Source organism: Ictalurus furcatus, chromosome 27 (genome assembly GCF_023375685.1).
Source record: "Ictalurus furcatus strain D&B chromosome 27, Billie_1.0, whole genome shotgun sequence".
In the NCBI taxonomy this organism is placed as follows: domain Eukaryota; kingdom Metazoa; phylum Chordata; class Actinopteri; order Siluriformes; family Ictaluridae; genus Ictalurus; species Ictalurus furcatus.
In genome coordinates, this window is record NC_071281.1 from 6,381,924 (window position 1) to 6,394,710 (window position 12,787).

At 37.7% G+C, this 12,787-nt stretch overlaps 1 protein-coding gene across 1 annotated transcript; it reads left to right on the forward strand.

The window, feature by feature from the left end:
- Positions 1-4,701: 4,701 nt before the first annotated feature.
- Positions 4,702-12,643, forward strand: LOC128602656 (low choriolytic enzyme). Its single transcript, XM_053616578.1, has 10 exons — positions 4,702-4,760; positions 6,837-6,921; positions 7,073-7,076; positions 7,204-7,269; positions 7,817-7,972; positions 8,273-8,390; positions 8,953-9,131; positions 10,684-10,765; positions 11,024-11,148; positions 12,268-12,643. Coding segments are annotated over exons 2-10 (804 nt in total). The 5' UTR covers positions 4,702-4,760; positions 6,837-6,849; the 3' UTR covers positions 12,270-12,643.
- The last annotated feature ends 144 nt before the right edge of the window (positions 12,644-12,787 follow it).

Genomic DNA, 12,787 nt, shown 5'->3' on the forward strand with positions numbered 1-12,787 from the left:
TGACCAGAGGTTAGACATTTTAAAGTAACCCAAAGTGCACAAAAAAAGAAAAACACAATTCACTGCAGATCTGAAAAAACAGAATAATAGAGGAAATTGTAACTAACTTTCAAGCCTGTGGCGTTACAGACGTCCACTAATCCCTTCATAAACCTGTCCAGTTCTCTGCTTGTCACCATTTTTAAACAATTAGGCAGGTGACCATTAGGCACTGTACTGTGCAAAGTAGTGTCACACACTTAAAAAAATTTTTAAAAAACAAAACAAAACAGTATGCCTTATATACAGTGCCTTCCACCAATATTGGCACCCTTGGTAAATATGAGCAAAGAAGGCAGTGAATCTTTATTGTTTAACCTTTTGATCTTTTATTCAAATAATTCACAAAAATACTTTGCTCTCATGGATTGCAGACACAGCACAGGTTTATTAAATACAACTTTATTAAATATAGGTGTGTAACAGTTATTGGCACCCCTATGAGTTCATATGAGAAAAATATATTTGTAGTATATTCCCACTGATATTGTACTTTTTTTTTTTAGCACACCTGGCTGTCTAGGAACAGGAAATTGTTCAACCATGGCTTCCTGTTTCACAGGGGTATAAATATGAGGTAACACATAGGCCAAATTCCCTTAGTCATTCATAACAGTGGGTAAGATCAAGGAATATAGCAATGCGGCAAAAGGTTGTTGAGCTTCACAAAATGGGAAGTGGCGATAAGAAAATAGCACAAGCATTGAAAATGCCAATTTCCACCATCCATCCATTCATTTTCTATACCGCTTATTCTACAGGGTCATGGGGAACCTGGAGCCTATCCCAGGGAGCACAAGGCAGAGCACACCCACCATCAGGGCAATATTTAAGACGTTACAGTCAACTGGAAATGTTATGAATCAACCTGGAATTGGACGTGTGTCTATATTGTTTCAACGCACTGTGAAGAGGATGGTTCAAGTGGCCAAAAAACTTCCAAGGATCACAGCTGGAGAATTGCAGAAGTTAGTTGTGTCTTGGGGTCAGAAAGTCTCCAAAACTACAATCCGAAGTCTCCTACATCACCACAAGTTGTTTGGAAGGGTTTCAAGAAAAAAACCTCCATGGTTAAATAGGGTGGTGGCTCTGTTTTTGGACTGTATTTCTGCCGAACGACCTGGACATCCATCCATCCATTTTCTATACAACTTATAGTACAGGGTTGCGGTGAACCTGGAGCCTATACCAGGGAGCATGGACATTCACACGACAATTCATACACTACAGACACTTTGGACATGCCAGTCAGCCTGGACCTGGACATTTTGTTAGGATACATCGCATCATGGACTCTATCAAATATCAATAAATATTAAATGAAAACTTGACTGCATCTGCCAGAAAGCTTAAAATGGGCCGTGGTTGGATCTTCCAGCAGGACAATGATCCAAAACATGGATCAAAATCAACACAAAAATGGTTTACTGACCACAAAATCAAGGTCCGGCCATGGCCATCCCAGTCCCCTGACTTGAAACCCATAGAAAACCTGTGGGGTGAACTGAAGAGATGAGTCAGCATGGACCTTGAAATGTGAAGTATCTGGAGAAATTCTGTATTGAGGAATGGTCTCAGATCCCTTGCCATGTATTCTCCAACCTCATCAGGCATTATAGGAGAAGACTCAGAACTGTTATCCTGTCAAAGGGAGGTAGCACAAAGTATTGACTAAAAGGGTGGAAAAAATTTTGCACACCGATATTTAACAAAGATTTATTTTTTAATAAACCTGTGTTTTGTTTTCAATTGTTTGATATCCATGAGAGCAGAGTATTTTTGTGAATTTATTTTAACAAAAGATCAAAAGCTTAAACCTTTTCTAATATTTACCAAATGTGCCAATATTAGTGGAGGGCACTGTAGCTCAGATAATGTTTTAGAATTAAGTTTTACTTCATAAAATCATGTACAACATTAAAATCAATCAGGATGTTTCATTTATGAAAACGTTTTTATTTATTTATTTGTTTGTTTGTTTGTATATTTATTTATCTATTATTTTTTATATTTCTGCTGGCCCCCTAAACGATGGCCCTGTCTACCTGTATCAAACTTGATAACCAGTATCAGTTGTTTTTTTAATGTTCTGGTCAAACAGCCAGGCAGTTTATTTTTAAGTTTGTGTCACCTTGTCAGAAAAAAAAACAGGTGCAGCTTTTCCATGGTCAATGTTTTTCCCTGATCCCCAATGCAGGCACAGTGTGCTGACAAAAGGCACATTCAATTTATTGACTCATCTGCATGTAGTGAGGGGCAGCAAAACCACTGTGAAAGCAAATTTATATACATGTCAGTTGTACAAACTGCCTAGAACCAAGTGCATGCCCAAGGGAGGGACCATTGCTTTATATATATATATATATATATATATATATATATATATATATATATATATATATACTCCAAACAACAAACTGTTCATTAGTCTCTGGTAGACACTGTAGACACTGCTGCTACGAATCCATTTAGTTGCTTCAGGACACGTAGATAGATCCACACAGAAATGTTTCTAGCTGACAGTGCAAGATAGTAGGAGGTTTATGCCAAGCATCTCATATCACATATCATTGCTTATAACTGGCACATAGACAGAGTAAAATAAAAATGTGTCTGCCCCTTGAAAACATGCCACATGCAGGGTTCACATCCATGGACCAGACCCATAAATTCAGGGTGTGGAATCTGCTGTGCCACAGTGACCCTTGTCTCTGGGATAGCAGGCCCATTTGATTGGTAGTGGGGATGGAATGGTGATGAGATGCAGCATTTTTAGTTTTATTAATAGGCGTGCTGCTCCCAACATCCTCACTAGATGCAGAAAATTTGCATATGAACCATTTGTGGGCATTTGCAGTTCCATCACTGCAAAACTCATAATGAGTTTAATTAACTTCAGAAATCAAATGACTTTTCTTTGTGATTTATTTTTAACCCTATATCTTCGACAAGTGTGTTGAACCCTGGTGTGGGTTTTCAACAGAAAACTCTCATAGCTATCGATCCGCCCGGTTCAAGTTCATGCTTCTTGGCATGTGTACATGTGTGTGTGCGTGTGTACATGTGTGTGTGTTTCACAAGCTCTGCCAAGCGGTCTCTCTCTTGCCCATGGGTTACAGGAGTCAACTGAAAGCACAAAGAAACACACATAAATCAACTTAGGCTAATAAAATACAGGGGAGAATCATCACACACCTGCTGGTTCGACCCACCTCTTCTCCATCCACAGCTAACCCTGCCTCCGCCACCACAATGTGATATCAGGAGCTCTGTCAGTTTCATTACTAAGGACTCTCACTGGTAATGCTCTATTCCATATGCTTAATTCATGTTTTAACCAAGGAGAGGCCAGCTCCTTTGCCTTGTGAATCTGTGCACCAAAGATCTTACCAAAGTTGTTACAACAAAATTGGTCAGATCCTTTGCATTAGGTGAAGGACCATAAGATGAACCAACAAAGTTTTTTGGAGCCAGTCCTAGTTTCTTACCAATTTAAGAATCGAGTTATTATATAATTCATCTGCAATTTTCCTAATGCATTACATGAAAATAATAATTGTGGAGGATTTGCAAATGTTACCTTTTGTTCTTAGAATATATTTCACAAACCAAAATTAGGGACACCATATTTCTTTAAGGGTGACATTTTATGTGGCCTGTTAATAATTATGATCAAATTATTACCCATTGTAAGCCTGCTGTAACCATAACAGATTATCTGATTGGACAGCATATTAAGCACTTTATCATTCAGCATAGATTTTTTAATGGCTTATTAGTAATAGTGGGTTACTAATAGTGGCTTAGTAGTTAGTACATTTGCCTCACACCTCCAGGGTCGGGGGTTCGATTCCCACCGTGGCCCTGTGTGTGCGGAGTTTGCATGTTCTCCCCGTGCTGCGGGGCTTTCCCCCGGGTCCTCCGGTTTCTTCCCCGAGTCCAAAGACATGCATGGTAGGCTGATTGGCATGTCCAAAGTGTCCGTAGTGTATGAATGGGTGTGTGAACGTGTGTGAGTGTGCCCTGTAATGGATTGGCACCCTGTCCAGGGTGTTCCCTGCCTTGTGCCAGATGCTCCCTGGGATAGACTCCAGGTTTTTCCGTGACCCTGAAAAGGATAAGAGGTATAGAAGATTTGTATGATGGATTTGTAATAGTTTAAAACAACACCTTTAGCATGCTAAATGTTTACAATTATAATCATGATAAATTTTAGATAACTGCAATTATGCGTAGTAATTACTCCTCAAAGCGTATGTTTTGAAATCAAGTCAGTCTATTATAACATTATAACATCATTCATCAGCTTTCACAGTAACTTCAGAATTATCTACAATTTTAGTCAGACACTTCTAAAAAGTCGTATTGTGTGAATAATAACTTGAAGACAGTTAACACTAATCATTTCTTTTTCAAGGAAAGAGAAAAATCTCCCCCTGAATTTATAAAGGATATCTAGCTACCTATCATAGATCAAACGAACTAAATAAATACAACCTAGTGTCCAGTTGAGAAGTAAGGAGTTAATCTTTAATTCAAGGCCATGTTTTTCACAGCTGGGTGTAACCTTGGTTCACATGAGACGACTCTACTGGGAAAATTGCACCTGCTTTCATTCCAGTGTACATTTAAACTTGATAAATTGGAGCATATAAACACAGGATATAAGTCCCACTTCTGTTTCAAGTTGGAGTCAGAGTCATTCCCCTCGGTGCTTTGAGGTATGACAACATTTTTCTGCACATTATGATTCTTTAGCTACTATTCTTTATACTATATTCCACTTGCATCTCTTATTGTATATCTTTTATTGTTAATAAAATTCGATTTGAAAGTATGTATTAGAGATGTAACAGTATGAAAATTTCATATCACAATTATCATTATCAAAGCTATCACAGTTATCAGTAAAAAGTCCTTGGTCCTTTTTAAATTGTTTTGGCACCGCCCCCACTGTCATTTTGCTTTATTATAGTAATAAAAATTATTTAGTTCAGTTAGAAAACATGTCGGAAGGCAGTGACAGCGCTTGGGAAAATTTATAACCTTCCAAGAGGACCAAATCTGAAGTGTGGTCTTTTTGGATTTTATAAATACGCTGAGGGAAACTTAATAGAAGATGTTTGCAGAGCTTTCCAGAAGAAAGTTGCTGTGAAATGGGGCTTTGGCACTTCGTTGGCACTTTTCCCTCTTTTCCCCCTCTCTCTTAAATCGCTTATGAATGCCCGTGCGGTGGCGCGCATTTCACTTCCACTTTCTAATTAGCGGAAATTGCTTGAATGGTGGGTTCATTATTATTCTTAATGAAAAACACAACAACAGCAAAAAAGTACAGTGACAAACTCACATATATTAAACCAAATCTTCCGCCATAGTCTTGTCAGTCAGCTCGCCTCACTCTTCCTGTCAGTCAGCTCGCCTCACTCTTCCTGTCAGTCCGCTCGCCTCACTCTTCCTGTCAGTCAGCTCTCCTCACTCTTCCTGTCAGTCCGCTCGCCTCACTCTTCCTGTCACTCAGCTCGCCTCACTCTTCCTGTCATTGAGCAGACACGTTCAGTTTTTAAGTGTAGGGTCTGTTTTCACGCTCAAAAAACAATGTTGCATGCTACGCCTGTGTCACACTCATGCTGGGAGTGTGTGGACAGCATCTAAAGCGGGTTTTACAAATTGCGATAATCACGCACGGTTTTAATGATAATGAACACGGTAATACTAACGTCAGGGAATTTTATCGTGGTTTATCGTGAAACCGGTAACCGGTATACATATACAAAATGGAAAACCTCAGAATATAAGGTCTTGATAGAGTATATAAAATCCAATTGGTGCTTTGCACCAGGATACCTTTTATAACTATAACTGAGGTAACCCCCATGCACTAAATAAAGCAACAGTTTACATTTGTGTGAACAGAGCATGGCCTTGTTAGATTTTCACATTATTTACACATAAATACACTCACTCTTCACTTTATTAAGAACATCTTTACACCTGCACATTCATGCAGTTACCCAATCAGCCAATCATGGGGCAGCAGCGCAATGCATAAAATCATGCAGATACTGGTCAAAAGCTACAGTTAATGCTCACATCAAACATCAGGGAAAAAGTGTGATCTCTGTGACTTTAACCATGGCATGGCTTCTAGTTTCAGATGGGCTGGTTTGAGTCTCTAGAGTTTACACAGAGTGGTACAAAAAAAAAAAACCTGTGTGCAGAGGGTCTGCAGGCAGAAAGACCGTGCTGATGAAAGAGATCAGAGGAGCATGACCAGACTAGTCTGAGTTAACAGGAAGTCTATAGTAACACAAAAAAGCACTCTTTACAACCATGGTGAGTGGAAAAGCATCTCAGAACGCACAACACGTCAACATGTCAGCCAAGAACATGAATCTGAGGCTAGCATGGGCGCAGACACACTCAAACTGTACAGCTGAAGACAGGAAAAAGACCAGGTTACCAGGTGATGCTTTTCTGCTCACCACTGTTGTAAAGAGAGCCATTTTCCTCTGACCTCTCTTATCTGTAAAGCATTTCCACCCACAGAACTGTCGATCAATCAGTGTTTTTTGGGTTTTTTCCCCCACACCATTTTGTGTAAACTGTAGAGGCTGGTGTGTGTCAAATTCCCAGGAGATCAGCAGTGTAGTGGTATAACATTTATTAAAATTATTAAGACACATCACAGAATAAGTTTAAATCATAAAATATTTTTGAAGGATTAAGTGGAAATTTATACCATGCTCTACCTTGCCACAATAGACAATGTGTAAAAGACAATGTGTCTACTCGCATAGGAGACTGGCCATCATGTTTGTCTGTAAGGTGACTCTGGGTCTGCTGGCCCTGCTGCTGGTTTGCTGTGTTCAAGCTGAGGAGGAGGTAATATACACAGAGAGAGAGAGAGAGAGAGAGAGAGAGAGAATGCGAGAGAGAGCGAGAGAGAGAGAATTCAAACACTGTTCTGTATCTAAAGTTTTTTGTTTTTTCACCTCGGTTTCTACGCCTTGGCCATTGGTAACTTCACTTCCAGCCTGGTAAGTGACATTTTTCACAAGTTAAAATAAATGTACATTTATTTTAGATAATGAATGTGATATCATACAATGTTTATGGGTTGATTCAATGTTCTGAATGAATGTGCTTATCTGTTTTGTGTGACAGCAGCTGGGGACACTTCTGCTGAACTATCTGTTGGGGAGCTGCTGGAGAGAGCTAACAGAAACATTGGTATGCTCTATCTCTCTCTCTCTCTCTCTCTCTCTCTCTCTCTCTCTCTCTCTCTCTATCTATCTTTCTCTCTCACACACACACACACACACACACGTGCAAAAACACATGCTGCGCACCACACCAGGGAAGAAGCTATTTAAGCAGAAATTTGTTTAATTTACTAACAAACATGGAAGGAGTTCAGTTTACTGTAACAATTTTAATGAAAGACTTCCATTATGAGATTCTAGATGTTTATTCATTAACGCTGTACACAAGAAAACAGAAATTTGTGGAAATTGAGTACAGCGATGTGTTGGAGATGGTGTGTTTGGGATCTGCAGGGAAGGAGTGGGGACTGTGCATACATGTACAGTCATGTACATACTATGGTGCTTTGCATCAATGACACTGTGTCTTTGTCTTCTAAATTTTCTTGAAATTATGTCATCATTACCAACACTGTTTTTAATTGTATTTTTTTTATATTGATATGTTTTGGTTTACTCCATTCTGAGTGCAGTATATATTGTTAACTGTGAAATCTGTCTATTGTGTGTGGCAGTTCGTGATGCTGATGAGCCGAAAGTTATAGGAGATATTGCTGTGGATGATGAAAGAGATGAGAGGAATGCTGATCCCTGCACCTCAAGCAGCTGCATGTGGCTAAAGTCCACTGATGGCAAAGTCTATGTGCCCTATGTCATTGCAAACCACTTCAGTATGTGAACCCCAGAAATACTCACTCACAGCACCTAACTAATTTTCAGTACTGGATACTGGATGAAAGATATACATGTAATTATTCTCTCTCACTCTCTCTCTCTCTCTCTTCTCTTGGCTGTTTTATTATGATGGATAAATAATAATCAGCAACAGACATTAATGCTGCTAGATCATCAGTATTTTATCTGCATTATTGGGTATAATGTGTGTTTACAATTCTTAATTCTATTGTTTTGGAACCAAAGATTTCATAAGGAAATCCATTTCTGGTCTGTTTTCTCCTTCGCCCCTTCAGCTTCCAGTGAGCTACAGATCATCCAGCGCGGTCTGGATTCCTTCTCTTCTGTCACATGCATTCGCTTTATTCCACGCTCTAACCAGAGAGATTACCTCAGCATTGAGTCTCGCAGTGGGTAAGAAAAATCATTATAAAAATTTTTAAAAGAATTAGGTAAACACTGATATCTAAATCATAGGTAAACACGAATATCTTAATTTTTCGTAAATATCTAAATTATAACATATAATTATATTACATTTAAGGGTTTGGGTTTGCTGTTGAGCGCTGATTGCTGTCTGTGTGGAGTTTTGTATGTTTTCCACTGTTTCCTCCAGGTTCTCTGGTTTCATCCAAACACATGAAATGTCAATAGGTGGATTTGTTATGTTAAATTGTCCCTAGTTGTGAATGAGTTTGTAAATGTGTGTGCATGTCACTCTGTGATAGACTTGGCATCTCATCCAGGGTGTATTCCTGCTTCATGCCCAGTGTACCCAGTATCCACATCAAGCCTGGCCAGGATAAAGCAGTTGCTTTGAAATTAAAGAATGTAGTGAATGAATTAATGATATTAGTGTTAGGACAGTAAAATATGATCAACAACAGAACAAATTCTAAACTAGAAATATTAAAGTAAAACGAGGAAAACATTGCAAATGCAACAACTGGATTACATAATTCTTTGTTATGCGCAGATGCTATTCCTATGTTGGACGTCGTGGGTATGCCCAAACTGTGTCTCTTGACAGAAATGGTTGTATTTATCATAACACAGTTCAACATGAGCTTCTCCATGCTCTGGGCTTCAACCATGAGCAGTGTCGCAGTGACCGTGACAATCACATACGTGTTGTGTGGGAGAACATCATTGATAGTAAGTCTCTGTATCCATTTAAATTTCAATAACTATTCTACAGTGGTAACAATTAAAGGAGTCATACCGTGATTTTTAACATTTTCCTTTTGTTTGGATGTGTAATGTATTTGTTCGTGCATGTATAAGATCTGCAAAGTCACAAAGCTCATAGTCTCCCCCAAACAGATTTATTTTATCTAACAGAGAAAACTGCTCTAGACATGCCCAAAACGCGTGATTTGAAGTCCAGATATTACTTCCGTAACACGCCTACATCACAGCTGCACTATTAGCATAATCCCTCCCAAAGGCAGGCACGAAGAAAGAAGGCGGGGCTTTTGTGATTTCAGGTGCCATGTCACGGAGACACTGTGTGTTTCGGTACGAAAGCAAAACCCCTTTGGTTAGCCTTCCGAAAAACGGACGAAATTAGGAATCAGTGGTTACTGTTTATTTATAACGCTGCTCCTCACCAGTACAACCTAAACGTTTGCTTGTGCACAGTGCATTTTACGAAGGACAGCTTCCTGAACCTGGGAGAGTACAAGGCAGTCTATACACAAAAGCTACTCCTGAAAAGTGGTCGATTCCCACTTTGCTTGGACAAGCTTATGCTTCTGAATTGGAACCTGTAAGTGTGTTTGATTATTTTATGATGTATCTGCTACTGGCTGTTCAAATGCGGAGTTTTGTGTTGTGGCCCAGAGCTCAGTTGTAGACCTGTGCTAACATGCTAGCTAAGGTTTGCTAAATTGCCTCAGTTTCGTAAATGTTTGTTTGTATGTTGGTGGTCTGGCAGAGATGTTGATTGTAGCTGCTGTTGTGATTGTATCTTTAAACGGTTGACATCAATTGAATCACAAGAATCTTAGCTTTCCAAAGATATATCACATGAGTACCTATGCAGCTGTGTACATAGCATAGTTTTGCACTTAACAACGCGATGCCATTGGGGCGTCGGAATTTACGTTGTATCTGAAAGGTAAGAGAGTTACAAAATAGAAACTTACCACTATGAAACGTTCTGTTCAAGTCGTGTTTGCAAAGTTGGTTCTGCATTTTCTGAATCTGACTCGGGCTCACACTGACGTGGTAAAACCGACGACATGTTGCTTAGGAGCGTAGAATTGCTTTAGAAGCCTTGGAGGCTGAAGCTAACCCAAGGGGCTTTACATTTCTGACACACACTTGAGGGTTTTGGCCAATCACAACGCAACATGGCAGCTCGTCAATCAGAGCACTCTGGGCTTTTCGGAAGGCGGCGCTTTGGAGAAATTGGAGCGTTTCAGGCAGCCTGGGAATAGAGGTACTACAGTAAAGTACAGTATGTGACAAATAATGCGTTTTTTGAATATTAAAACAAGTTAACCTATTCTATTACACCCAATAACCAAAATAAATAACGTTTAAAAATGTTTAAAAATCATGATATGGCCCGTTTAAAGGAAAATATTGTCATGAGTTTTTGGTTAATGTATACAGCTAATATGGTATAAGAGTTTATATGATTAAGCTTTTTGCAAAACTGTATGAGGCCACCACTTATAGTTAAGTTTGCCTTTTTCCCAAGGCTATAAATATGCCTTCGACAAGATAGCCACTCTGAACCAGGGAACTCCTTATGACTACAACTCCGTCATGCAGTACCACAGGTCAGAAAGTTTTCTTAATACATAACAATCCTAGTTAAATATTTTCAAATCATACATTTGTCTTTCACACATTTGTGGGCACTTGTATTTTTTAAATATTGGCTGCATGTACTGTATTAAATTACTTAACGTATAAGACATGTTGAGTAGCTGATGTAAAAGCGGAATCCTTTCCTTTTGTACTCTTTGGTAGTGGACAGTAGCACTGGACTAAAAAAAATTTTTTATTTTTTTTGTTTATTTTATTTGTTATTTCAGAACTGCTTTCTCTAAGAATGGCCAAGCCACCATGGTCCCCATCCCCAATAGCAATGTAGCCTTTGGCCAAAGCACTCAGATGAGCCAAAATGACATCATCCGAGTCAATAATCTCTACAGATGCTGTAGGTATCACACAAACATGGCATTGGAATAAAGCATTATTCTTATATTGCATTAATAAATGTAAATTGCACTAAATTAGATCTAAATGTTTAGCAAATACCTTCAATAAATCCCATCTGTATAAGAATGGATCTGGTGCTATATTTAAAACCATAATAAATTTATATATATATATATATATATATATATATATATATATATATATATATATATATATATATATATATATATATATATATATATTAGAGATGCACCGATGTAAAAGAAGGCAGGAAAACACATTGGTTTTGTGCTGTGTGTAAAGATGTCTCTTGTGTGGAATGATGATAAAACTGCAGTTTTTAATCTCTGCAATCTCTGCACTGCTAAAATGTTACACCGGACACTGCAGCAGTGAAGCGGGAGTTTCAGTGTTGAGTCAATTTTTTTTTGCCGCACTGCTTGCGCTGAATTAAAGCCCCAGTACACCGTTAAAAGATTTATGAGTTGAAAAAAAGGTATATATTGCACAGAAAAATATATTTGTAGAGTAGTATATTTCATATCCAGTTAATGTTAATATATATATAAAAAAAGTTGATATTATATATTACCAATTTGATGTTCAGTGATGAAGTAGAAATGCTTTTGTTTGTGGTGAGTGAATGCAAAGCCTAACAGGAGGTTTTTTAGAATTCAGACAATGTTAATATGAATAAATTAAGAATTCTTACTTTAATCTTCAGAATATAGTTCATGTGTTAATGTTAATTAGAGTAATGTGTTTTCTGTTTATGAGACCAGTTACTGTGAAACAATTTGTTGAAATGGAGAGAATAAAGTTTTTATTTGCATTTCTTTCAGAATTGTGGAATTAATTATTATTAATTTACAAGAAGGCATAAAAGGCAGAACCACCAAACTATCGGTATCGGCCAATATCACTCTGAATAATCGGTTATCGGTATCAGCTCATAAATTTAATATCAGTGCATCTCATATATATATATATATATATATATATATATATATATATATATATATATATATATATATATATATATATATATAATTTTATTTTATTATTTATTTTGTGGTTGTATGGTTTTCAGATTAATTTGAACTTTTTTGTCCCTCAGAAGAACTCCATTCAACCACAAGTCCATCTCCAGAGAGAAAGAAGACAGCAGTGGGATCTGTGTCTATGCCCTATATACAGATTGAGATCTGTTCCTGACACTGTTTTACTCATTTGTCTCCATAATTAACAGAATGTAAATACACAAGGGAATATTAAAAAACCTCACACACATAAACACATACACACACACACACACACACACACACACACACAGCATAATCATCTTTAGAATAATTGGGAACCTTGTTAAAGATGGGTAATGGTTTTTGTGGTTAAATAACTTAACTAAATATATGAGATAAATTATGTCAATTTATTTTAAGAAAATTTTAAATGGTCATATTCTCAAAAAATAAAAAGGCCAAATGTCAAAATTATTGGCACCTCTTGAAATGTTTATGATCGAACTGTAACTGCAGCATGTTTTACTTTTGTAACTTCACCTGTTTAGGAACTCTTAAGGGATCATCCATAACTTATTGTTTTACTGTGGTATAAATACAGTATGAGGTGATACA

Bases quoted from the DNA above. Each gene is read 5' to 3' on its own strand.
- LOC128602656 (XM_053616578.1), top strand. From the start codon at position 6,850: ATGTTTGTCTGTAAGGTGACTCTGGGTCTGCTGGCCCTGCTGCTGGTT. The intron at 7,973-8,272 runs GTATGTGAACCC...TCGCCCCTTCAG, and splicing joins TGTCATTGCAAACCACTTCA to CTTCCAGTGAGCTACAGATC. The intron at 9,132-10,683 runs GTAAGTCTCTGT...CTTTTTCCCAAG, and splicing joins GTGGGAGAACATCATTGATA to GCTATAAATATGCCTTCGAC.